We start from the raw sequence: 27,982 nt of genomic DNA on the forward strand, positions 1-27,982 counted from the left end.
AATAAATTGCTAGATCTCGTTAGCAGTATCTTTAAAATGTAAGCCATAAATGTATTTCATGTTCTTTCCTCGTTGCTATATTGCAAAATATTTACAGAAAGAAAGAATGGTTGGTTCTGGCCCTATAGATCTTTCTGTGGAGACTTTGTTAAATATTGCTTTCCTGATGAGCTGAAGATACAAATCTACCTGCACTTACAGGCCATTCAGCTCTGATTTTTGTGTAATTGATGCAAATGAAGCATGTAATAGTGTTTTGTCAACTGCATGAAAAATGGCTTTAGGACATTCTAGTTATAGGAGAGAGAAAATTAAGAGAATCTGAGACGTTAAAGAAGGTTAAGAACACGTTAGTTGATTTAATTCTTCCAACACAAAAAATACTTGCCTTGTGCACCTCCAGGCCTGAATGGTTATGTTAACCCCACCTTTTGGCAGGTAAATACCTTCACCTCCTAGAGGACACAAGTAGACCTAGTATATTAGCAGCTGATGGATGACACCTAGAACAGGCCATGTGCATTTGTTACTTACTGGCTGTGGGCAGAATACAAAGCACTTCTGGGTGTTAGGCACATATTTAAACATTGTTATATTAACTGGACAGTATCCCCAAGCACAGAGATTTTATGTTACATACATTTCTTTTTCATTTAGTGCATTTACAAGAGAGGCAGCCACTGAACCCTAATGTTGAAACTCACAATTCATAAGGTCTCAGATGTTCAGTACAGGCTGGGTCATAAACACTGAGAAAATCAGGGAAGTCTGTTAGAGTCAAAGATGTAGGAGCTGAGATAATAAAAAGGTTAAATACTGGAATACCTTACTTCCTCACAAGCAAAATTTATACTTGTGTTTAACGAGGTTCTTGGTCCAATATGGCTGTACCTTACAGCCTTCAAAACAAGCAGCATGCTGCAAACTTGCATTCCTTGCCCTTTAATTGATAAAAAGCTTTAAATACCAGCAGTGCACGTGCCTGCTTTTGCATTGAAGGATGGATTAGGGAAGTGTATTGACTTGTTTTCCACTTCAGTGAAAACACTTTCCACGCAATCTATAGATAACAATGAGCAAAGAGTCAGGCAATGCTGCTTAACAAACCCACTTACTTTAAGTGCACTTAACTGTAAATACCTTATTCCTGAAAAAGTATACTGCCTACACAGATGTATCATAATGCTTCAATTTTTGAAACTGGAAGGCAGATGAGCTACCTCCTCAGGGACCATTTTGTAAAATTATGCGCACTAGGTGCAATCTAGTCCACTCACTGTCAAAAAAAAATAAAAAATAATAATAATAAAAAAAAGCATTTTCTAAAGGCATGTCTGTGAGCCCTAGGGATGAGTCTCATCTGGAAGCAAGGATTAAGTATTCAGAGATGACAGAAAAATCACCTCCCTCTTTCGTCAGCTGACGAGTGCAGGCCTTCAACTCCATCACAGCAGGTGCTGGACACTGCAGCACAACCCATGAAGAGCAGAATCACCCAGAGCAGCGGTTCTCAAATGAAGGCTTAGCTGCCCAAAGAAATATTTGAATGGCTGCTAGGTCCTGCATCTCACCCACACTACCATGGCCTTGGAGAACCATTAGGAAAATCTGTGCAGAGGCGGCTCACCATTCTGAACGGTCTTTTCAGTGCAAATACAAAAGCACACGCTGACACAGCCTCCTCCGGAGGGGTAAGTCCACCAGCCCGCTCCCAACTGCAGGAGGGCAGAGCCAGTACCACTCAGTGGCACAGGACCGTCTGTCCACCTTCTTTAAAGCTGTCCTGCAACATCTTGAGGACATAGTGGTCCCAGCCCCTTCCTTCAGCAGCCTGGGCACGCTCCCATGCCAGTAATATGTGCCTGCAAGCAGAAATTTGCTCAGCGTTTACCAGAGCCAGTAGGCTCCTGCCAGCGTACCCCAGAATCTTTGCTGGGAAAACTATAAATGTGTCCTGCAGTCTGAAGGCATTTGAGTAAGCCAAATCCACGGGAAGGAGTTCTGCACAGACACTCTGTAGACTGACGTGTACAGACTTGAGGCATGGCCTTGAAACCACAGGGCAGAAAACTGATAGCCAGAAGCCAGCCCTCGCCCGCATCTCACCTCCCTCGTGTGCTTTTAAGCTGTGAGGTTATGGCCTGAGCTAGGTGGAGTTTATCATGCAGCGCCTTGCAGGATCACCGTGTGCATCCTGCAGACCAGGCTGCATCATAGCCAGAGGCAGAAGAGCCTGGTTGGAGGTGCCAGCCAAGGGTACAGCCTGTTCTGCTCCACAAGCTTCTAAACATTTTGGGTAGCTATACACAATTCTTGTATTTGTTCCGTCGGCATGCCCGAAAGTCGCGTGACAGCCGGTATGTACACCCTGTCCTCACGCACAGAACAAAGACACTCAATTTGGTATGCTGCTCAGGTGACTGAAGTACCAGTGTTTTACAAAGTGGCTTATTCACGAACAAATTATGTATGTGTCACTGCTCTCCACAATAAAATGTAGAAAGTTTTATAGTGCATTTGATAAATCCTTTTTTTTTTTTTGGTATCATTTAACTAAAATTTTATGTTCAGGATTGCTTTCTACAATACACAATGCAAATGAAAAAGAAATGTGGGAAAAATTACATCCTTAAGCAGAAAATAAATAAATAAATAAAATTTGCTGGGTTTAAAACAGATGGGTTGTACCTGGTGGTTCTGTATAGCCCTGGGTGACAAGTTACACTATTCCTACGCTTGGAGCAAGAAATAAGGGAGAGGAAACATGTCTGTATGGCTGTTGCACTAATACTGTTTTAGGGCTCTTGGCGTTGTGGGTCTGGCGTTATTAGCTGTGCCTGAACAGAAGGTTAGTCCAGCTTCCACAGCCACCCACATGCCCCGGCACTGCTCTCTTCCCATGGCCTGGAGGACGTTGTGCATGGAGGTCCCTCCCTTCTTCCGAAACACACCTGATGTGGGAGGAGAAAGCCTGTGACCCCTTCAAGTAGCTTTTCTGCCATACTGTCCCCAGAGGTCTAGACCTCTATAATACTTTATGGCCATGTGTGGTCTCAGAAATAGGATGTCAGAGCTGACAGTCAGCCACAATCCATCCTTCCCGCAAGGCTATTGAGTGTGACAGTAAACACTCACCCTGAGCTAAGGCCGTTTTGAAAGATCACTTGAAGGCAAGTCGCTGAAAAACACACAGGCTGTTTCAAATGGGAACAGCGAGACCGGCGCCTGTGCTGATTTGCCTTAGCTTCAGATACAAGGTCACACAGTAGGAGAAAAGAAAAAAGGAGTAAAGAAAAAAACAACCAAACAAACACAAAAAAATAAAACAAACAAACAAACAAACAAAACTAAAACTGAAAACAGCACGTGTTGTATAATGGAATGATTTTAATAACGAAATCACTCATTCTCCCCTCTTATTCACAGAGATTCATTCAGCCAGCCTGGAAGCTAACCTCTTCCCTCCACAGATTGTCTTTACTTTATGTTGGTACTCAGTAATGTGCATACCACATACGGGAAGTTAACTTCTTCAGTCCTTGCCCAGAGAAAAACTACATGAAGCAAAGCAAGGGAAGGATAGGAGCCAGCACGGCTTTTCTCACCAGTGCCGGTTCCAGTCAGCCAGCACTGACAGATCTTGCTTCCACCCCAGAAACTTCCTGCAGCAAAAGGAGCATGGCAGGTCCACAATAAGGAGCAACGCAGTAAGATCTGACATGAGCTCCTGACAGAAGCACAACCTTGTATGCCATGTTAGTAGGTCAGAAGGATGAGGCAGTACTGTCAAAAGGCACAACTAAGGAAGGATATTGAGACCAGTGATAAAGAAGTGGCTCCTCTTTTGTGTTTTATGCAAAATGACTGCAATTCCAGTCACTACCTTTTGCAATAGCTCTGCTACTTCAGAAGACCACGAACAACAAGTGTTCAAAATTTATCAGCTTACTCATCTAATGTTGTTTTCTTCAGCATACAATATGTCACTAGATGGATTACTCATCACATTTCTGAAAGTCTTCTCCCACATCCTATTTCAGTTAACATCCACTAATTTTATAGAGCACTGAGCACTTAACATAGTCAAATTATTTTCATGGAACTACTAGAAAAATTAGCCCCTCTGGCCACAGCTCCACAGGTGATAACAAACAAGTGCTACACCTTGCCTATCATGCTTACAGCAACATTCCTGTGACACTTGAGAAAGATTTTATCAAGGCTGCTCAGCAGTTGTTTTAAGCAGCTTATCAGAGCCACTACCCAAAAAGCATCCTCAGACTCAATAAAAAAAGTTACTATTTTTATAGTTCATGCATTTAATTACAAGAACAGCATAAGCTACTTAGAACTGTTAACGCTTACAGCACTCAGTTCATCTACCACATTTTTAGACCAGTATCTCAGAACTTTGCCCCCCTTCATCTGCAAGTGTTCTTGAAACACTTGGCCACTGAGAAACTATCTCATATAATATTTAAGTCTATCTACTATTAGTTGACAAGAACTTTCCAGATTGAATAGAATTTCCAAACTCACAGAATTCCCAACAGAGTGCTTCTAAGTGAAGCACTCAGATGCAGGTATCTGTAAGATGTTAGTAATGCATCAAAATGTAAAAGTGAATTACTCCTTTAACCTGTTTAAGAGAACTGATTCTACTTCAAAGCCTAGATGTACTGGAAAATTCTGCAAGGTTCAGGAATGAAATTAGTAGTCCAGAAGCAAACTGAAAATTACTTCAAGCACAATAAAAATGCTAGGAAATACATGAGTTTTGGGGGCAACAATGTCAGTTGGTCCATACAAAAAAGATGCACGTGCTCTCACCTGCTCTGTTAGAGAGAGACAAACTTCCACTGCAGCCCCAGACTTTCCTCTCCCAACAGAGGACAACACTGTCTAGAATTAATGTTTTTTTTCAATTCCCAAAAAATATTCATATGAACCATTTACCTTTGTGACTAGAAAAACTAGATAACTGCAGATACATAACTTCAGAAATAACTTCTCACCAACTGGAGTATTTGAAAGTGATCTGATTAACAGCATTCTGGCAATTAAGAATCTTTTAATTATGGCTTTAATTTATTACTGATAGTTAACTACAGGTATTAATTGGAAAAAAAAATCTGTACTAATAATTGATATCTTAATAAAAAAAACAACAGTCATATCTGTTTCCACTGTGCAGTTTATTCTGTTTCAAATTAGAAAAAAATACTAAGTATTTGACAATTCACATGCATAAACTCAAACATTATAGCCCAAAAAAGTACTGATTTCTTTCAGTCTTGTATTAAGGCGTCCAGGAATTTCATCTAGGCAGACAAATATCTGGATTAAAAAAAAAAAAAAAAATGGAGAGACAAGCTATAATTCAGTTTTATTTCTGTTAACAAATATGATCAAAGTGAGTCCTGGTAGTATGCAGTTGCATTCTTCATCTTTTCAGTTGTATATAGCTGACAGGAGATTGGGAAAGTGATTGGGAAAGAAGAGTTATCTTCAGCAAGTTTTCTTCAACAGTGTCTTGATTTGGAGTGCTGAATAAGCCATTGCAATGTTATGTCTGCCAGGAAAGATAAAACAAAATGAAAAACTCAACAGCCTGTTTGCAGAGTGTAAAGGGACAACAGAGCACCAGCAGGTTAATACAAATAAAAGCAAACAAACAAAATCCAGAAAACACAGATCTTCACTCACACCTAATTAAAAATTCAGCACTTAAGACTCCAGGGTTCTGTTTCTGTTGCTTTTTGTTTGTTTCTAAGTTATGTGCATTTTACACTCCTGAAATATGATGACTGACATCAAGTTCTCTATGCCACAGATGAAGAACTATTGGAAACGCAAAGATTTAAGATGACCATAAAATGTACTATAAAAACCCGACTGGAATGAAATGTAGTATGAGAACAAAGGCAGAAATACATGACCAGAAGAAAAGAGAAGGGTAAGCATCTGACAAGACATTAAGAAGCCATTTAGGTAGATTGTAGGAGTCCAAGGTCTCTGAAAGACACGGAACAGTGGAGTAGAATTTGATAGCTGAAATTGGTCCCCCTCCTGACACAACCTCCTGCACTGGGCTGAAAACTGCAGCAGTTTACAAACTGATTCATGAGCAGATTAGATGCTTTTGCCTCAAGGCAGTAACATCTGTCAGGGAAGAAGGAAGAGTGTCAGGGGGCAGCAACAACTGTAGCCCTCAAATTTAAATTTGTTGTCGCATCTGTGCAAAGTTCAAGACATCACTCCAGGAATATCCTGGCAGACCAGCTTAGGTACGGAGATTGCAGACAAAAGCATCCCACGGTATCCAAAGCTAATAACTGTATACTAATCTTTCACAGTCTCTCAGGACCCAGAAGCTGGCAGCCTTACACCTACGCCCCTTGATGAGACCCGCTAGTTAGGTTGCAGTTTGCACTGAAAAATGACTCTCTCGTTCAACTGCATTGACATCAATCAAAAATGCAGACAAAGAGGACAGCTCCCACTCTTCTCCCTAACAGCCTAGTAGTTTCATCACTTTAATAAGCTAAATATATTTTCATGACAGTTTTTCATCATTGGTATTTGCCAGTCCTTTGATCTCCCCAGGTTCTTGCTCTTGCTTTCAGTTTCTCCAGGTGTTCTTCAAAATATGGCACATAAAAAATATGGTCATTCAAACACGGTGCTCCAGTGATGCTCGCACAGTTCTGAACACACAATATACACCATCTAGTCCCATTTGTTATTCCTTTGTGCACATATTCAGCAACCAGGTCAGCCTTTCTAAGCACAGTGCTACATCGGAAGATACTTGACTGATTCTCAACCAGGACTTGAGTACTTTTCATCTCTACCCTCAGGACTACCACAAGTAGATGATCTACACTGTTCTGTATCAGTGATCCTTTTCATTATTTTCTCATCTGCAAACTCTAGCACACATTTTACTGCATGCTTTTTTACTCCAGACCATTCATAGAAATGAGCCAGGATTAAAACCTACTTTCTCCAGGATCCTTCCAGAAATGATGCTGATTGTTACAGTGTCTAATTACAATACCACTTTGAGATCCTCCACTGCAGCCTTGCTGATTTGATGAGGATCAAATGCCACATTTATAAAACCTGACAGACAAGATGGTACTTATGTAGTTGGGGAATATTTTCTGAGTTTTGAACAAATAAGTTCTTACTTAACTCGGAGCCATGCAATTTCTGAAGCCAACCAGCTTCCGGAGTCCTTCACCAGCAGTCTTCAAACTTGCTTTCCCTGTATTCTACTTTCTTCATTTCAGTGCTAGCTGAGGCCTGTGCCCACCTCAATCTGCCCCTGACTTATGCAGATAGTCCGGACTATGCAGTCTTCCTCTGTCTTTATATCCCTAAGCCTATTCTTCCCAAGTTTAACAGTGCATTCTGTGTCCTTCCTTCACTCAGAAATAATGGCTGCATACCAAACTTCAGCAAAACTAGACCTTTTGAACCAACTTACCCAAACCCTGTACACCATTTCCAATAGAATATATGAATGTCCTGCCTGACACTGCCTAACAAGTTCCTGACAAGCACTCAGCTGAAATCTTCCCAACTCTCTGAAGCCCAGGTGTCATAGCAGTCTCCTCACTACCTCCACTACCTGGTTCTCCCTGCCTGTGATGAAAATTTCCCCTGCTGCTGGGAGAAACTGGCTTTCCTCCCATTTCCACTCCCACTGTCTCTCACTCAGCTGAGCCCTACAGAGCTGCATAACTCTTCCGACAAGCCTGGTTTCCTCAAGAAGCAGCTATAAATATCTACCCAGGCTGCATCCCTCCCAACCAGCACCACCTGTCTTAGCAGTGTGCGGGGAAGAAGGGTGGCACAGAGGCAGCATGTCCCCAGCCAAGTGCTGCTGCTGGCACAGCCTGTGCTTCACCCCACCGGCAGCGCTGGCCTGGCCCACCTTCCCTCCCGCTCACCTCAGGGGCCCTGAGGAGCTCGGCTTTCTCCACGGGGTACCCGGGGCAGGGAAGGGGAGAGCATGACAGAGGAAAGGGACGGGGAAATGGAGAGAAAAAAAACAGGAGAGAAAGAGAGAGAAGGGCAAAAAGAAGGAGAGCTAAATGGGAGACAACTTCATGAGGCATTTATAGGTCCTCAGACTTTAGGATAAATTCAGGGTGTCTCCAGTAGGACAAAAGCACTAGTGACATGCATGCATGTAAGATCTGATTAAAAAGTAAAATCATGAACAGGAACACTTATCAAAATTTATTAAATATAAATAAAAACTGGAAGGCCTTCATACCAGTTACTTTTTTTTTTTTTTTGAAAAAGTAACACTGTTTTTATGAAGGATTCAGGTAGTCTGGTTTTTAGACACACTTTTCCAAGGCCCCTGCCAAACTAATTTTATAAGTTCTTGTGCAACTGAGGTCACTCTAGGAGTGATTTTTAAATTATACATAATTCTGTATTAAAAGCAATTCTATTGAAGTAATACCATTTGAAGCAAAATCTTTCAAAGTAATTTGAGATTTTCAGTTATATGTTGGAGCTAGATATTCAAATCTCATTAATGTTTTAAAACATCTGATCCAAAGTATACACGGATGATGCCATAAGAACAAGAAGCTTACCGATGTTATCCTTCTCTTTACAAGAAATAGAATAGCAACAGATTTCTCTGTCTTGAATAGCTGAAAGGTTCCTACAGAACAACAACAAAAAATCATTACGTGGTGTTATAACTTCACAGAAACTGACAACAGAAATTGCCATTAAATTACATATTTCCTGCTTTTTATTCAGTGGGTTAAATTCTAACCTCAGATACTCAATTTTTAAAATATGCTATGACATTAAAAAAGTTTTTTAAATTAAAGATTTTAAGGTTATAAAGTCATTTCAAACATTCGAATTGCTCATTAAGTCTATATAGTAGTGAATAATAAAAAAGCAGAAATCCATAAGCTGACAATAAAATTCTGTACTGGGAACTGAATAACAGTACTTTGTATTAGCATTCACCTTTTACTCTTTCAAATTAGAATTCAGTGTTTTTAGATCTATTAAATCTTGCAGTCAAACAACAGTACTCAGCATTAATATTCAAGACGCTTATATCATACACAAAGATATCAGATAAGTTTCCTACTGAAAGGATACTTCTACAGTTAGGAAGACACTGCTTCTTAATTTACTTGTTTCGTTACAAGAATTTCCCTATTCCCCCTCAGCATTTTTGAACACTTTGCTATTTTTCATTTGTTTATCCTCACACAAGTCACAGAAACATGCAAGAAACAGATGATGCTCCTAGAACAGATGGGAAGTAGAAGCACTGAGAAGGGAAGTCTTAAGCTTTGCAGAAAAGGACTTGGGGGACCTGGTGGACACCAAGTTGAAAAAGAGCCAGCAATGTGCCCTTGCCACAAAGAAAGCCAATGGTATCGTAGGCTGCATTACGAGGAGTGTTGCCAGCAGGTCAGGGAAGGTGATCCCTTCCCTCTACACAGCCCTGGTGAGGCCAAACCTGGAGCACTGCGTCCAGTTCCGGGCTCCCCAGTACGAGAGAGACATAGACATATTGGAGAGGGTCCAACAAATGGCCATGAAGATGATTTAGGGACTGGAGCATCTCTCCTGTGAGGAAAGGCTGAGAGAGCACAGGCCGTTCACCCTGAAGACAAGGCCTGGGGGGTTGTCAGGTGGAGATTTATCAATGTGTACAAATATCTAAAGGAAGGCTATAAATAATATGAAGTGGTGCCCAGTGACAGTACAAGTCAATGGACACAAACTGAAGCACAAGAGGTTCTGTCTGAACATCAGGAAACACTGTTTTACTCTAAGAGTAACCGAGCACTGGAGCAGGTTGCCCAGAGAGGCTGCATAGTCTCCCTCCTTGGAGATACTCAAACGCCATCTGGACATGATCCTGGATAACAGGCTCTAGGAGGCCCTGCTTGCTTAAGCAGGGGTCTTGGATCAGATGATTTCCAGAGGTCCCTTCCAACCTTCATGTGATTCTGTGATTCCTAAGCCTCAGTTTAGTTGCTTGGCCTTTGGACCATCCTTTTATACCGCAAGCTTCGCTTTACTTCCTACTGATTAAAATGATGTGATCTGAGATACAGAAACCTGTTCTGCAAAGTTATTGCTATACCACTCATTTTTACAAAATTGTGTATTTCATTTAAAATTACCCTTACAATGCAACAGTTTAAGTTAGTTTCAGTTATACATAAGTATATGCTTTGGATACATGCCAAAAATATCCAAATTGCTTAAATTTACAGACAATAGTTTGAAAGGTTCTGTTGTAATGCCATTCAAGCACTAAACTGCCACTACAAAGTACTTGGAGAAGTGTAAGTGAGCCTATTACTATCTACCAGTTTTATCTTCAGTGACGGGAAAACAGGATTATCTGGAACAACTTTACACAACCGAAATAATAATCAAGAGAAGTTCAAATCTCCTGCAGTCAGTTATCAGCCTAGATTGCTACTTCAACTGCCAGCAGAACTCGAAGTGGAGCATCTGAGAATGTAAAATGAAATCTGTTATAGCTAGCTATTGCCATAGACTACCAATGACTTTCTCTTACATACCGCATTTCACAGCATTTCAGCTTTTTACGCAGCCCAGCTACTTACAATTTCTCAATTAACTGCTTTTCATCCAGTGCACCTGGGAGGTCTCTTTTATTTCCAAGGACTAACACCTGAAAGAAATAATTCATATTTATGTTAATCCAGGGGCAGTAGAAGTTTATTTTTGTCTTTAGCCACCTGCTGGCATTATTTTGGATCTCACAACCAAATATTTAGAATGCAGTAACTGACATATTCAAAACGACCAATGTCTGCGTGAGCAGCCTGGAAATACCCCTTCCAGTCAGGGCCTGGTGCTGGGTACACATCCTTTGAAAACTGAACCTGTCCAATCGTCTCTGAGTGTATCAGTATCAGAAGTTCCAGACGTGGATCCCTTTAGTATGAGACTAAACTTGTAAGGGAGCATGCACCAGTGCACTCCAGCCACCAACGGTCATTCAATCCACAGGACCAGATTGTTCATCAGAAGTAAGGCCCCAGAAGTAAATGCTGGGTCCTCAAGACCACATGATTCACTCCACAGTTCTGCTTCCCTGCTTCTTAATGTAGGTAAACCAGGGCACCCCAACCACAACCCACCCAAATTAAATGACTGATTCCTTTCCCTACCCATTTTGAGCAACCATGGTAAAAAAAAAAAAAAAAAAAAAAAAAAAAACACAGAGGGCAGCCATTAGGAATTAAGTCTGAGAAATGCAGTAAATCTACCAAAGAGATGCTGGGACTTAAATTTCCTATACAATACACAATACTTAAGACCTCAAGTATAAATTAAGGTCAGATGAATGGTTTGAGCACATTCTAAGATAAAGTAAGCAACAAAGGCTTTTCTAATTATGATTGCATTATTGTTTTCCAGATGCGTTGCAACTCCAAGTCAAAGTCAGGATTGTTCCATTATTTTCCATGCAATTGGAACACACAAAAACTCATTACTTGCACTCTCAGATTAAAAAAGGTACCTTAAAATCTATAATGTCAAAGCCTAAATAGAATAAATTGGAGGAAGTTCAAACTAGCTACTACCTATGAAATAAAAATAAGTAAAAATACATTACTGCATCTTGGAAATTACTGTGCTGGTCAGGCTGGGCAAATGAAATATGGTATAATAACATGTAAAAGCAAAGGAGCTTAATTAAGTACTTCTGGAGATATTAGAGACCTACCCTGTCAAGGAAGGGGCAGTGAGAAGTAAAACAGAATGTGCAGATAGTAAAATAGAAAGACAATGTCACTGTCCATGACTGGTCTGACAGTACATTTCTGTAGGATTTGTTCAATATGTAAGTAACATATAAAAATGCAATAATAATAGCAAAACTTGTAATAAAAATGGAAAATCACTTGAAAAATTCTCCTCTGAGATGGATGCATTTGCCTAATTTTATTTTCACAGTGATTTGAAGGGGACTCTGTTGATTTTCTGTCTACTTATCTGCATCTGACTTGAAGCATTTGCACTGGCTGAGTATCCAAATACTTGCTTGCATAAATGGGCAAAACAAGATCCATAAAGTCTAATTAGTAACTTCTCCCTGATTTGTATGTAGCATTACTTGTTCTTATGATCAAAGATAAAAACTCATTTGGTGATGCCATCATCAAAGATCAGCGCTTATCAGATTGACTCATACTAGGTCTCAAATGGCAGATTACATTTAACTGAACATCAGTCTCCAACTTTGCAATTCCTGACTAGAATTTCAGCAGGATATACTATTCTTTGACACCTCTTACTTGAGAACCAAAGTATTTTTGTACTTTTTCCATACATTTTTTAATTTGAAAAGCTAAAAAGAAAGTCAAGAGAAAGAGTCAAGTTCCTCCACAATCTCTGGAAGCAGAGGTGACTACTTGATGTTAGCATCTGCCAACCTTCAGTAAGACAAATCTCATATGTCTTAAGATACTGCCACAAACATATCTAGGTCAGTGGTTTAAACCCAGCCAACAAGGGGACTGTCTGGAAATAATTATTATCTGATAATGCCACATGTGAAAATGAATTTGTTCCAAATCTATTCTGACCTTTAGACTAGAAAATGTACAAACACACTGCAGCACTGATAAGATGCTGAGTCGTGTGAAAAATGTTACTTTTTTTTTTTAAGAGAGCTTGGCGTATTAAAACTGCATTACACTTACACTCGTATTTTCAACAGTCCAAGAGAATCCATTCATGAGGATTTAAGACTACACAGTCTACATTCAGGTAAGAACCACAGAAATGAAAATACTTACTGGAATTCCATGCAATTGTGGTTTATCTATCAAACTGTGTAGCTCATTCTTTGAAGCTTCTACTTTTTCTAAGTCTGCTGCATCCACCATGTAACTGCAATGGGAAAATAGTTATTTATGATATTGTCCACTACTTACAGAAACTTGCATTAAAACTTCTGAAATGTGACAAATGTGTTCACATTGACAACACCATTAAAACTCTCCTAACTGTATAAACCTTGGATTTATTAACACAGGAAGACACAGAATTAAATATGGGCTGTGGGGAAAAATGGCCTGGAAAATGCACTTACTTACATAGCTGGCATGTGGGAAGCATAAAAAACATTCCTTGTATTGTGCTGGGTCCTCTTACTGAATGGTTTGACAGATCTAAACATCTTTAAAGACTCTTCTAGAAGCAACTGTTTCTATCAGAAGGATTTTTTTGCAGTAGGAAAATCCAACATCATCAAGATATTGAAGAGTAATAGGCAAATGGATGGAAAGAATGGACACTACTAAATATAATTATATCTACATATAGTGCTAGGAAACAACAAGAATATTGCAAGCATAGGAAACAATTTTCTGCCAGCTGCATAACGTAATACCTTTTATCCAGATGCCAGTGAAGTCAAAACAAGACATTTTAATATGGTAAGTTAAGTAACTCACTGTTACAAGCCACGTAATTTTTTCTTGAATTCTGCTTTCTGCTGCTAGAGCAATCAGGTTCTGAAAAGAACACTGCTGCATATCTTATGCTTACTCTTTGTTTTCATATTATCACCAAGTTCAGCTAAACATTTGACCATAAGAGAAAAGCAGCGTCATTAAGAAAGGGGTAAGTAATTGAGATGGAAAGGAGGAAAAGCATATCTATATTAATAATATGTATTTTAAGTTATGTTTTATATAGGCATACACAAGAAAACTTACACAACTGCATTGACTCCTCTGCAATAGCGTTCCCACATGCTTCGAAACCTTGGTTGCCCTCCAATGTCCCATACCTGGAAAAGGTAAAAACACATCAACCCCAAAACTTTTTTAAGTACACAGCACTAACAAAACAACTCTTACAAGCAGCATGCAGGTTGTATTTACTCTGCCTAAATGTAGGCAGTTCTTAAAGTAATTGTCCTCAGAGACTGGTCTTCTCAGCCCATTCCAGTCAATGGGCAAGTCAGTCCTGTGACCGTAACAGCTCCAAATGCCCACTTGGACACCTCTACCCTTTTCCTCTAACTGCAAGAGAAGTCTAACTCAGATAGCCAAGTGAATTGTGCAAATACACAGTCTACCCACAGAGAATAGCTTATTTGAATGAAAACAGCTATGGAGTTGAATTTTTTACGGGGCTAGGGAGACCTGAGACAAGAATGCATCAAGCCTTCAGTGGAATAAAGGATACTGATAAACAGTTGGTCAGAGAGTAGAGTGAATCCACGTAAAGGACGATATATGCTAGGGAACTCCACTACCTCCACAGCTTTCCCATTTGTTCATTAAACGTGATTTAAAATACATGGTTTTGCTGATTCGAACCAAAAAGGAAACAGTACTGTAAGGTAGGCCTGAAGTGATTAATCAGTGAATCTTAAGGAAGGGAAGCTCAAATTCTTCCTGGTATTCTATAAACTCCAATCCTGCAAATACTTACACATCCTATTAGTCCTGAACTATCCCACTGAATTCCTTATCATCAAAGGGCTACCCCATCATTTTTCTGTGAAGGAGGAACTTATTCTGCTGTGCTTGCAAAAAAAAAAATCTCTATTTTTGGTGGATGAGAATAAACATCTTCAGAACGGTTTCCAAGATCAAAAAAAAACAGGGAAAGGATCTAAATCACACAGGCAAGGGCTGCATGACGATGCAGCTGTTGCAGCTACATCCAAAGACAGTTGTGTACAAGTTGTGTACAATCTTTAAAGTATTGATGAATACCAAAAAATAAAAGGATTGGATTTGTTTCTATGTCAAGGGCAAAAATTCCTTATTTCAATCCGATTTAACTATCAGAGCAGTATATTCCATACACCTAAACTAGGAGGAATATCCATTACAGCACAAACTGAATTTGGAAATAGCATGCACAGAAGCAAAAAATTATGCCTTCTAAATTTTCTTAAGAATTGTTTTCGTATTTATACTTCCTAAATACAAATACGTTAAAGCTGCTGTGGCAGTAAAGGCTTGCACAAAACAGACTTAATATACCCTTGGGATAAGGACTTTTTAAAGTAACGTGGGCTGTATTTTTTATTCCACAGTCCATAAATCATCTTTATGTATAAATTTCTCTATCATTTTCAACAACTTAGGTTCATATTTTGGAAAGAAATATTCCCCAAATCACCATTACAATCATTCCATGATTGATATCTTACCATTCCTCCTAGCATAAAATTAGTATACTACTTAAATGTAGATTGCCTTTGATCCCCTTTATAGGATTAAGAATTCTACACATTAAAGAGAGTTGAGTGAAATTCTGAACATGAACTGGGTATCAATTATTATCTGCACTGACATTTGAGGTGCTGTTTCAGAAGTCTTAATAAAATACACCTTTTATTTTTAAAGCTTGAAAGAGAAGACTACACAGTTCAATATTATAGTTAGATGACAAATCTCACACCAACACTAATTATTCCAATAACTCATCAGGACCTTGAAACTATCAGTAGCCATCTGGTGCACATCTGTGTGTCTGGAGAAAGAAACCATATTATTTTCTTGGTAGATCAGAGAGGAAAGAAGGGGGAAAGAGGACAGGGCAGGCCAGTAGTAAGATGAGATTTTTGAAGGCTGATAGCCATTATTCCTGGTAGCCAGAAAAATCTACAAGATGATGTGGCCTGGACTAATCACAAAATAAATATAAGATAGCAAAATACTGGGTTTGTCCTTGTTTGATAATATATTGCATCTATACTATATTAAATTGCACTACAGAACAAGTGTTACTGTCATTAGGAGAAAGAGTCACCTTGAAGCAATGGGAAGATAAGTCATTTCCAGTCAGTTTCCCTAATAGGGCTTACAGCTATTCATTAAAGTACAACACGAAGGACACAAGGGAGATTAGGTGTTTCTAATAGCACTTTGGAATCCATTTTATATCAATATATTAAGTTATAATTATGTTAACTAAGGAAAGAAAATACACTGATAAAAAATCCCTCTCCTCCTTGCTTATGAAATTAAAATGGTGCAAGTACTAACTTCCTAATAGTCTTTACTCTGTAGAATAGCCAGTAACAGTGTTAGCTACTTTATTCCAAACACAAATCTCTGCCTCAAACCATTTTCATTGTTAATGACTGAACAGAGAGAACAGTGTAACAATAAGGGGCACTCAGGAAGGAAAGGGGAGATATGTTAGCATCACAGATGTTTTCGTGCATGAGCCCTGCATGTTTTGTACATCACTTACTTTTGTACCCCAGTATTTAACACACAGGTGAAACGTTCTGTGTGTGAACTGGGAGAGGTGGGAGACTAGATCTTAACAGAACATCAAGTAAGCTGTAAAAAGAAAAGTTAATTTTGTCTACGTGATTTTTAAAAGACTGGATTTCAAGTTGCTCCTGTGGCTTTTGTTGGGCCCTCAGGAATCTAATTTTCACAATATTTAATAGGTAGCTTTATCCTTAGACCAGCTGATGTTAAGAATCAGACAATGCCTACAGAATGACCAAACTAAACAGAGAAAGAGTTTATTTGATATCCAGTGCAACTGCCTCAGAGGAGATCAAAATCTCAAGGAGTTGCTGTTTAGGCTAAATCTCAGAGGCACACACCTTAGTTCTACCGCATTTTATAAATTGCTATTTTATCTGGCCCTGTTTACTCCTGTGGAATAGTAATTCTTACCAGGCTTGAAGGTCCATGCTCCCATAACGTAATGCAATGTTTTAATTTGTAAACTAGATTTATCCCTGCGCGTTGGAATCATCATTCATCACAGTGCTTATACTTACCTGTTCAGTCAAATTCGTCTCAAACAAGAATCTCTCTGGGTATGTCTCTTGTTCAGCTTCCATACTTCATGTGGCTCTAAGGCTCCCTCCTAAGACTGCAGCCACCAGCTATGTTTAAGGAAGAACCCTTTTTCTTTTGCAGAGGTGTATCATGACAGCTGAGCAAAAATGCAGTTGTGGCATACGTTCAAAGGTTTGCAGAAGCTTTCAGTGACAGAAAGGCTCATTAACACTCTAGTTGCGCTTCTTTTAATTAGCTTATATTGTGGGAGGGTTTGACAGTTAATGAGAAAGTTGCAGGAAGGGAGAAGTAGTATTTTCTAGCTGTCAGTTTTTCATGGCTTTTGTTTTTCAGACATGCTGGATGGGATTTACCTTCTGATAGAGAGGTGTACCATGACACATCTGTGTCTGTATGTCGATGCGTGGGCTCAGTACCCAAGATCTCACTATGGTCTGACAGCTGTTCAGCTGACCCAAAGCAATGTCTTCTTTAGGATGACAGCATTACGCCCTGAGGTTGTCGGTACCAACTAGAGCTCCTCTCACTATTAAAGGAGCTTAAACCTCAAGGCAGGCATAAAGCTGTTTACATTCAAGCATCTTAATTTGCTAGCTGAAACTGACTCTACAAGCACCTGAATGCAGAAATACATCTTTCTAGTTGGAAGTACTCAGAAAGTATCAGCCAAAGAACCTAACCTGAACAAATAGGTAAGGAGATTCTAAACACAGAGAAATATTTGGGCAGAATAAGGTAGCATCAGCAACACCTGACAACATGTTGTACACAGACAAGTCCATGTACACTGACACGTGACTTAAGAGCTCACACATACACAGCAAGCACATAGCACTCAAAGACAATGCAATGTGGAAGGACAGGGAATAACTGGATAGCACGGGATTCGTTTCGCACAATTTCAGCCACCTAAAATGTAGGCATGTAACCCAAGTTAATAGCATCTTCCTGTGATTACAGAGGGAGCCCTGGGGGCACCTAAAGCAGAAAACGATGGCATCTGCCATCTCCCCTATCAGGTGAGCCATACCTGCAATGCACCCACTGCTTTCCTCTGAGTTTAGCCAACCGGCTCAGGCTGGCTTCCTCCTTTTTACCTGGCTAGGGCTAGGGGAGACAAACCCTGAACAGTCACCTCCTCTAGACTGGATTCTTCCTCCAGTAACATTCACCTTTCTTATCTAATAAAGGGAAGAAAAAAAAGAGTTAAACAAACAACCTTAAACTTTTAAATAAAATAGTCGTGGCTACATTTTCTGCAGGCAATACTTCCCCGAACACTGTGTTCCTTGAAATCAGTCTTGGTCTGTGAAAGAACCCTGTTGTCACCCCTCACTTGTGATAAAGCCCAGCTCTTAAACATTTTTGCAATTAGACATTTTATTTTTAGTTACATCAGGCAGAAAAAATACTATAAGAACACTTCACACAGTTTATAATTATTTAATTTAATCATAATACTTTCACTGAAGAACTGGAAACAAACTTAGATTTGCAACACAAAATGGCTGAGCAACTTCAACTCCTGAAAACAAGCTCAGAGGCATTTTAGTAGGAGAGAGTATTTCTCAGTGATGAGAGTATTTCTGCCATTCTATCAGAGACACAAGGTAGAATGTCCAAAGGATCAACAGCTGGATTTTAAGCAGGACATAAAAGCAAAGTCTGTTCTCAGCAACCATTTTCTGAATCTAGTGCTGCTTACATCTGCACTGTGTTCGAGGGCAGGATACCACCAAGGAGCCCAGATTTAGAGATAAGATCCTTAACCAAGATGTAACACACCCCTAAATCCAAAGAGCCAATCCTTCCTAGCCTGTGTTGTATCTTCCCTCAAGAAGAAAGCCCCAAAGTTGGGTGATCACACGTGATCCTGTGCACACACTCTTCCCATTATCATGAATCAGTCTCCAGACACCAAAATCCTAGATATTCTGGTGAAGACTGGTACACAGAAGTTGTAAGCTGTAAGGAGAACTTGCATTTGGAAGACTGACAGCAAGGAGACCAGAGGCAAGGACACTGCTAGCTCAAAAGGGCTGATCAATAACTCCTGTAGTGATTATTAATTTTGCTTGTCCTTGAAGAACATATAACCATGAAAGCAAAATGAGTATTTGTTCAACAGCAAAAGCTAGTAGGATGCACAACAGTGTGTATACTGGGAAAACATACTCCAATATTGTCAGACAAACAACAAAAGGACGTTCTCCCATGTCAGATTTAACCCCCAGAGCAGCTGCCTGGCACTCTCCTCACGTGTCCCCTCTTGCCCTCTACTTCTCAGGTCTGAGCAATCCTGACAGATTCTTGGCATTTATCAATGAGACAAAGCTGCTGAGGAGAGAGCTAATCAGAGGCAGCATTTATGGTCCCCTGGTGTCCCTGCAGGATGTTCGAATAGGACATACGTTTAAATAAGTTGCAGATAACTTCAAGCTGGGAATGGATACGAAGAGAAGATCAGAATCCTAAATTATCTGGACCAATTAGAGGGACAGTCTGAAACAAAACTGCTGAAATTTAACAAGCACAAGTTCAAAATGCTACATTCGGACAGAGGGAACCAAATGTACTGATGCAAAATAGATAACCAGGGAGAGACAGAGGAGGAAAAGCTCTCGAGCAGTTCACTTAGTATGAATCTTCAGTGTTGCAGATCTTAAACCAGCATGTAGTAGCAGAAGCAATTTATGTACAACTTTGGGAATATTTACTGCCCTATCCTCAAAGTCAGTGAGGCTCCTGTACTAGTTTCAACCATCAGTCTATAGAAAAGATGTCAAATTTTAAAAAGTCAAGACCAGCTTGGTGGCCCCCCACACGTACTGGTGCCTGGGGTTGTTCCTTTCCAGGAGCAGACTTGGTGTTTCCCCTTGCTGAACCACATGAAGTTCCTGTCAGCTTACTTCTCCAGCCTGTTGAGATCTATCTAAATGACAAGCCAACCACTTGGTTAATCTACCACTCTGCTCAGTTTGGTAGCATCTGCAAACTCTGTCCCATCATCCAGATCCCTAAGGAAGACATTAAACTGACTCCAGGGTACATCACTACCAACTGGACTCCCTGATGTGGATCTCAGCCCTTAGTTCAGCTTTTCCTCTGACGTAAAACTGTCATAAATCACTGGGACATCCCACAAAAACTATTCTGTATAGAAATAACCACATTTTGATTTGACATCAGCCCAGATATGGCATGGCCTTTTCAAAGGGACACGAACCACATGGAACGGCCAGTACTTGCAGAAAAACTGCTGAAGCTATACCAGCTGTACACACACAGGCTTCTACTGCAGCATGATGTGAGATGGTGACATAGCAGATAAGATATTTTTCATTGTTGCTGAATAGTAGGATGAAGCATTAAAAAGCAAGAGGATTATGTTTCTCTGTGGATGTTTGGAAACTTGGAAACTCTGCTCTTTAGAGGAGGAAGGAATGCAGCAATGAAGGAAGCTGGAGAGGAACACATAGAGCTGGAATTCTCCTCCTCCGTTGTATGAGAGCAAACAGCAAGTAGCAAGAAGCTTGGCTTTGCCCTCCAGCTCATTTGCCTGCACTTGCCCAGGCTGCAGCTCCCATGGAAGGGCGCTGGCCTCTAGTGGTGACAGCTGGAGTGACTGCAGCCCAACCTCTGCAGCTCCAGTTCCTTCCAGCCTGCAAATAGTCAGTGGGGTTGCAGGCACTGGCTGGTGGTGCGATTTTAAGAGGGTAAGCTTAAAACAAAGTGAAACAGCAAGGAAAATAAGTTGCTCTTTTCCATGTGTATATGCATTTCATGTGTTACTTCTTTTTCATATCTGAAATTATTCTAAGACAACCACTGTGAGAATCAAAGGCTGATTAGTTGGAGCTTCACAATCATTTAAAGCAACAGCTAGTGATGTATGCCTTCTGAGCCTCTCAAAATTTGGTATGTCAAAAGAAATGTTTTAGCTACTCTCTAGCTTATTGAACAGTAAATCTCACCAAACCAAAAGTACTACTAATACTGAGCTAATCCAGAAATAGAGCAATCCCACAGAATCAAATCACTCAGCAAACAACAAAACTTGTTTGGAATTAAACCCTCAAATTACTTCTGTCATAGAAATTTTGTCAGGAAAAAAAAAAAAGTGATAGCTATCAGTTTCATTATAACCTTCATCAAAATAGTCTTAAGAGATCCCTAGACTGCAGTACATCAGGTATTTTGATGCTGGAAATCATCCTGTAATTTAATACCTCAACCACAGCCTCAAAATCCATAAAGCTTCTTGCTTGGATTCCAAATGGTGCCTGGTAAAATCTTTTCTCTTTTCCTCACCTGCTTTTTGGTAATTGTAGGTGACAGGTTTTATGAAATACATTGATATGCTGAATTTATGAAATTGATATGCTGAAGTTTGACAATACATGGTTAAAGCTAACAGCTTTACAATTCTCATCACGCTCAACCACATGAGCCACATTAAAGACAAAATGAAATTGGCACTTTTCTATTCTTTAGACCTGCATAAATCAGTGTTTTTCTTTCAGCGTGGTTCAGATAAATACTATTATACACAGGTATGTCAGTGGCCATACTTCTACACTCTAGGATTACGGTCTAAATACGAGAATAAATCTGCTGACTTCTGGAAAAGACTGCCAAAATAGTAAGAAAGTACACTGCAGGGTCCTTAGTTTTTGCTGTCTTCTGGAATTGCATGGAATCTTCAGATAGAACTGTAGCCAGGAAACCAGACAACAATGCTGCTCAAGCACAGTATTTCCTTTTTAGTGACCTGACTGAAAAGATGGCAAAAAACAGATGAAAGATTAGTATCACCTACTTGTTGGCATTGTAGCTTTCTTTCCCTGAAGTGATCAATCTTAGCCTTCTGGAACGCCATTTTTTCCCTTGATGACTTTTTGACCCAGACAGTTTCTCAGCCTCATTCTTATATTAAGTTTAATTTATTCTGTCATACAGTGTCCCCTTAGACCTTCGAAAAAGGTTAGATGCAGGACCTTTCTGCTTAATATGAAGATTGCTCCTGACATGCTTGAAGGACTTTACAGGTTTAGTAAAATAATGCATTATCCAAGAATTCTAATAGCCGCTGATAGTTGGATATCACACTATTTCTATGCTTGAGAAAAATAACCTGCTTTGTTGTGAAAGGTTAAACAAAATTTCACTCAAATTCCTTGCTAACTATGATGCAAACTGTTCATTGAAGAATGAGCAAGAGGCATCCCCCTCAGCATTTTCCAGTCATCAGCTTATCAACAAACAATGTCATTTCTTCTCACAGTAAAGTAATTTTGGAAGCTTTATCTAGCAATTAGATGGTAAGATTTTAACAGTTTATTTAAATGCGGGAATATTGACTTTTAAGTACTTCTTGACAGGCTTTCAAGGAAATAAGCACCTATATATGAACCATATTCCCCCAAAACACTTATTTTCACTATACACTGTTGTAGCAGAGAGACCACTAGAATTTGTTGGGATACATTATTTTCCGTGCATATTGGTTTCCAAACTAAGTACTGTTTTCAAATCTAGTAAACTTACTAACAATATTAGTATTATCCTCTTATTCTTACCATACTATATTGCAAACTTTCTATCAACTATATTGTAAAACTTTTCATATAACATGCTTTTTGAGAACAAAGTGTAAAACAAGGCATTTTTACACAGAAACCCACATACCTCATCCCTGCATGAAGCTAACCTTGATAAACAACTGTGTAAACAATTCTACTACAAACTTTCTTCACGTACTTGAACCATCCTAATTCAAAACACACTTCATTTTGAGGACTCTGTTTACTTGTAAAATACTTTTGTTTGTCTAGTTGAATGAACCATCAACAGCTTTCTCCTTTTCTTCCATGTCTGACAATTTGGTAGCAGCACCACTATAGCACTCCAACTGTCCTTCTGTTTTCTATACACAAACATCAAATCATGGCTTATTGTTTCTAGTCAAAAGACATAAAACAGTGGAACTGAAAGGCAATTCATACTCTTATAGATTATTTATCCTATCCATAATCTCTTATGGATTATTCATGGTTGAATGAGGTAACTTTTTTATAGACTGTGTCATCCACGGACTTCTTTCATCAGTCTTGTGGCAAGGCAGATGCAATGAGAATTATATAAACTGGATGTTTAGGAATAAATAAAATAGAGAGTATCCTCTCCTGGATAAATTGGGCAGCACAGACAATTGAATCTGGCAAATCAACAGATGGTTGCAGGACTGGTGCCACAGCCCGGGGTTTGGCTACTTAGACTTATTTGACTTATTCACTCCTTTGAATAAGTGAAAACTTAAGACAGTTTGACCAAAACAGAAACAAATAGCTTTGGTTTGTAAGCCTGCTGCTTCATATCCTGCCGCTTCATATCACAGTACTAATCAGAATTGTCACTGCTTTAGTTCTCCTACACATCTGCCATTGAGTTTTAAGAGGCCAAGAATGCATGGGATGGCCTTAGGATTCACATGCACCTGCAAGGCAGTACCTCCGATGTTCTAAATACACTGTCTTGAGTTACTATCCCAGCTAGTGCATGTTCATTCGTGTATAATAAGTAGAATCTTTGAGGAGAAAATCTATAACATTAGTGCATCAATCAGACTGTTTTGGTACTGGTGGCTATTCACTTCATAAATTCTCTTTCATAAGTAATATGAATAATGAATTAATCATGAGGATTAGAAAAGCTTAAAACCATTCAAAGTTTGTAAATCCTAACAATATCGCATTAAACTTTTATTTAAAAAAATATTGCCACATTTTTCCAAACCCACAGTCAGCCTATGTGTGAACACATAATTCTAGCAGCCCCCTAGCCACATGCTGTGTTAGCTGTACTTAAAAGTTTGTAGCTATCAGGGCTGAAGGATGAAAAGCTTAATTTTAACTTAAGGAAAACTTATTTTTTCTCAGAAGTGGAAGGACTGCTTTCTTCCTGTCCACATTCAATGCTCTAAATATGCAGTCTTGCAACTAAGTCAATCCATCTAAGCTGCCCTCAAAATGCATGTGCCTGTACCCTGCTTTCCTACATTGGGGTGGCACCACCAATCATGCAACTGTTTGGGGGATCACATTACTTAGGTAATTTGACCAGGCATAAACTAGTAGGATCGTTTTTAGTTTTGTTTTGTTTTAAAGAGGTTACATTCAGTTAGATCAATTGGCTGTTCTGTTTACTGCTTTGCCATGTGATAATTACTGTGATAGAAAAGGGGTGCTAGGGTACATGACCAAGCTTAAAGTGGAACGTAAAGCCTCTCGTCATGATCTACTTAAACTGACTGTAAAATCTGACCTTTAGTCTCCACCATCCTCACCTGATTCCCTCTTAGGTTTCCCAGAAGGGAAATCTCATTTGTCCCCAGTGTGAGGAACATCATTGGGAGGTTTAGAAGTGCTAACACAGGCAGAAAAGCAGATGTGATAAAAGGTTATTTTGTGACTTTTTGGAAAATGGGGTTGATTTCACCTCACTCTACATGAAAGATTCTGTTTGGAAAGCAGAATTTGGAGCCAATTTTAAAAATATTCAGTTCTGATTTTGATAAAAAAGGCATTCTCTTGTAGAGAAAATAAACAGGAATGTGCCATACTACTGTTCTGCTGTTGAGTTCAAGTATGTTCCTTCTACAGCAGAATTCAACACTTGCTCAGCAGTAGTGATGGCTGTTAAGACACATTTAACAGAGGCATTCAAGACTAGAATTCTACTTTCTTTCATTCACTGACATCCACTCCTAGACATTTGCTGCTTCCTCTTGAATTGGTATGAGAAGGTACTTTGAGAAATTAGATGTTTACAGTTTGGCCTTTGTATATGCAATGGGATGAGGCACAAAAAAGTGGAAGAGGGGATCATGTTTGATGAGAAGACAATGATTGTGAAGACAGTGGAAAAACAGTACAGCCAACACAAGTTCACAAACAGAAAGCCCTGTTTAACGAACATAATTTCCTTTTATGATAAGGTCACCTACCTAGTTGACCAAGGGAAACCAGCTGACATAATCTTTATGGAATTTAGCAAAGCTTTCCAGACCGTTTCTCACAGTATCCTTCTAAACAAAATGTCCAGCACACAGCTAGATAAATACATAACGTGATGGGTGAACAGGTGGCTGACATGTTGTGCTTAAAGGGTTTTAATAAATGTGGTTACATCAGGCTGGTGGCCAGTGACTACTGGGGTTCCACAGGGCTCCATTTTAGGGCCAGTTCTCTTTAATGTTTTCATAAATGACCTGGATGCAGGACTAGAATGCATACTAATTAAGTTTGCAGATTATAGTAAATTAGAAGGAACTGCTGACTCCCTCTAAAGTAGGGAGGCCTTGCATATAGATCTTGACAAATTAAGAGTGCTGGGCAATCACCAACAATATGAAGTTGCACATGTAGATGGGTCTACATACAGACGGGGGATAAGAGGCTGGAAAGCAGCCCCAAAGAAAGGGATCTGGGGGTTCTGTTTGACGGCAAGCTGAATATTGGTCAACAGTGTGTCCTGGCAAGCCAAAAGGGCCAACCATATCCTGGGGTGCATCAAGCACAACATTGCTATCTGGTTGAGGGAAATGACTGTCCCACTCCCATTTGCGCTGGTGCAGCCTCACCTCAAGTACTGTGTGCAGTTCTGGGTGCCACAATATAAAGAGGCCACTAGCAAGTGTCCAAAGGAATGCTACGAATATAGTTTTTGGTTTAGACGGGAAGACATATGAGGAGTGGCTGAGGTCCCTTGGTTTGTTCAGCCCAGGGCAGAGCAGGCTGAGGGGAGGCCTCATGGCGGCCTGCAGCTCCCTCACGAGGGGAGCGGAGGGGCAGGCGCTGAGCTCTGCTCTCTGGGGACAGCGACAGGACCTGAGGAAACGGCATGGAGCTGGGACAGGGGAGGGTCAGGCTGGGTGTTAGGGAAAGGTTCTGCACCCAGAGGGTGGTCGGGCACTGGGACAGGCTGCCCAGGGCAGTGGTCACAGCACCAAGCCTGCCAGAGCTCAAGAAGCATTTGGATAAAAGACATATGGTTTAGTTTTTGGGTGGTCCTGTGTGGAGCCAGGAGTTGGGCTCCAACTCAGAGCATTCTATGATTCTATGAAACTCCATAACAAGGAAAAAGAGGAAACAGCTGTCCACCAGTCAGTACACCTTCTCATTACTGCAATAAAGTAGATGCTCCTGTAAATCGAGATTCCCCCTTACCAGCCTTCCCTTACTTGTAATGTAAGCACTAGTACAAGCAGAGCTGGCCACAGATATGAACCAGAAGAAATGAGGGACAGCTTGGATGATCTTGTGTATACTGTAAACATAGGTGAAAAAAGGCCAAGACCAGAAGTTAAACTTCTGGATGAAATTCTGTATATGTTTTTTCAATAGTTTCAAACATAGCGTTTTCATAAGAATTAAAACAGAATGCGCAATGAAATAACATCTTCCATTTACAATTTACAGGAGAAACCAAAATGAAAAATCTTTTGAAGGTTTTCTCTCAAAATTTCAGAAGTTTCCTTCTTTCAACTCCTGCTGTGTATGCTTTTTGTGCTACAATGTATTTTAGTAAAAATATGATAAAGGTATAATCATTTGTATTTATTTTAAAACATTAAATTGAACATCATCTCTGCCATCACACAAAATATGGTTGTTCAAAGTTACAGAAAAGGATTCCCTACAGAAAAAAATTTCTCCACCGAAGTTTTTGTGTTCTGTGACGACACACTTTTTACTTCAAAGAGTTTGGCCACTCTGCATTGACTTTGCAGTGCTCATCACATGACAGTTTGTTGTTTTTTTTTAAACTCACAAACACACAAGCACCATCTATACTGGAAAAAAAATTTAGGCTTCTATCAATCATTTATTTTGCAGGAAATGCTTGAATTAAAAATGCTTCTACGATTCTACTTTGTCTTCTTGCTTACCTGTTCTGTGATAAAAGTAAGATCAGATTCTCTGCCAAAGGAGACTCTGATCAGATACTTACCGTAATTATCATCCACAAAGTCACAAAACTGAGCTTATAAGGCAATAATGATTCTCCTTCATTTTACTTTCACTCCATTTTATATTTATATTTTTACTCCATTTTACTTTTAAGCTTTTCCAATCTTTACTGTAGACCTAGTTTTAAGGTACTTACTATCATTTCTTTTTGGTATTCTGCCAAAATTTCATGGGAAATTAAAATCAGCCCAAATCATGGGTAACGTTAAGAGTTTTTAATTCAGCCAAACCTGATGTGAATTTCAAGAGGGTATATGGGAAAGAGTCTTGGAGTGCTGAGAGGAAATAGCTGGGTGACATTACACTTTCCATTTCAATAGATTTCAAAAGATGATCTTATTAGGCACTTATACACATGGTTGTAGAGAAACCTAGTGATTATTCTACAAGCTTATATCATAGAATTAGATACTCAGTTAAAGTGCTCAGCTGAAGGCGCTACAGTCATGAGGTTTTGAAAAAGCATACCAAGATACTAAGACCAGAGACAGAAAGTCACAATATCTATATCCCTATAGCTATTTTAGGTTTTGGATTATTATTTTCCTTCAGCTCGAACATCTTCCAAGCAACAGAAATCAATTATCCCTTTTACCACCCTTTAGCTGCTCATGGTTTAAAGTGAGTGGGTAGCCAGTTAACAACTGCTTATTTTTACATTATGGGTGTTTTCAGAAAATCCTTCCTAGGTAGAGTCATACCAATCCAGAGGGAAAAGGACATATTTAGAACTAAGCAAGAAAGGAAAGAAAATGAAGGAAAAGAATGGAAAAGTCAAGGCAAAGAAAAAAAAAAACTACATTCTCTTCACCTAATTTTACATGAAAGTTATGAATTTGATCTAAACTAATCAACCAAGCTTCCTTCATAATCAAGCAACAAGAGAGAGTGTTAATGCTAGTGATTTCTCTCTATTTTGATGCTTATGGCATGAATCACAACCAAACTGGTGGCATCTATACCTCTCTATAGGCCTAAGAGATGCTGCCGTGACAACTGACTTAGATTAGATGTTCTGTTTCTGGATAGCTAATACGATGTGAACTCAACTATACTCTCCCATGAAATGCATAGCTTAGGAGGAAAGTTGCTTCACATTACACTTAAGAG

The 27,982-nt window shown here is 39.6% G+C and overlaps 1 protein-coding gene across 2 annotated transcripts in view; it reads right to left on the minus strand.

Moving 5' to 3' along the window:
• Nucleotides 1-5,176: 5,176 nt before the first annotated feature.
• Nucleotides 5,177-27,982, minus strand: part of LOC106047630 (ADP-ribosylation factor-like protein 8B) — a 28,106-nt gene continuing 5,300 nt past the window's right edge. The window contains exons 3-7 of one of the 2 annotated variants that reach the window (XM_066990590.1): nt 13,770-13,843; nt 12,846-12,939; nt 10,641-10,708; nt 8,619-8,689; nt 5,177-5,572 (exon numbers count right to left, since the gene is read on the minus strand). In XM_066990590.1, coding sequence (XP_066846691.1) covers nt 5,523-5,572; nt 8,619-8,689; nt 10,641-10,708; nt 12,846-12,939; nt 13,770-13,843 — 357 coding nt within the window. In that variant the 3' untranslated portion in view covers nt 5,177-5,522. The remainder of the gene's footprint in view (nt 5,573-8,618; nt 8,690-10,640; nt 10,709-12,845; nt 12,940-13,769; nt 13,844-27,982) is intronic. The other variant, XM_066990592.1, reaches the window with a different exon arrangement.

The sequence above is a fragment of the Anser cygnoides genome, chromosome 1 (assembly GCF_040182565.1).
Source record: "Anser cygnoides isolate HZ-2024a breed goose chromosome 1, Taihu_goose_T2T_genome, whole genome shotgun sequence".
Classification (NCBI taxonomy): Eukaryota; Metazoa; Chordata; class Aves; order Anseriformes; family Anatidae; genus Anser; species Anser cygnoides.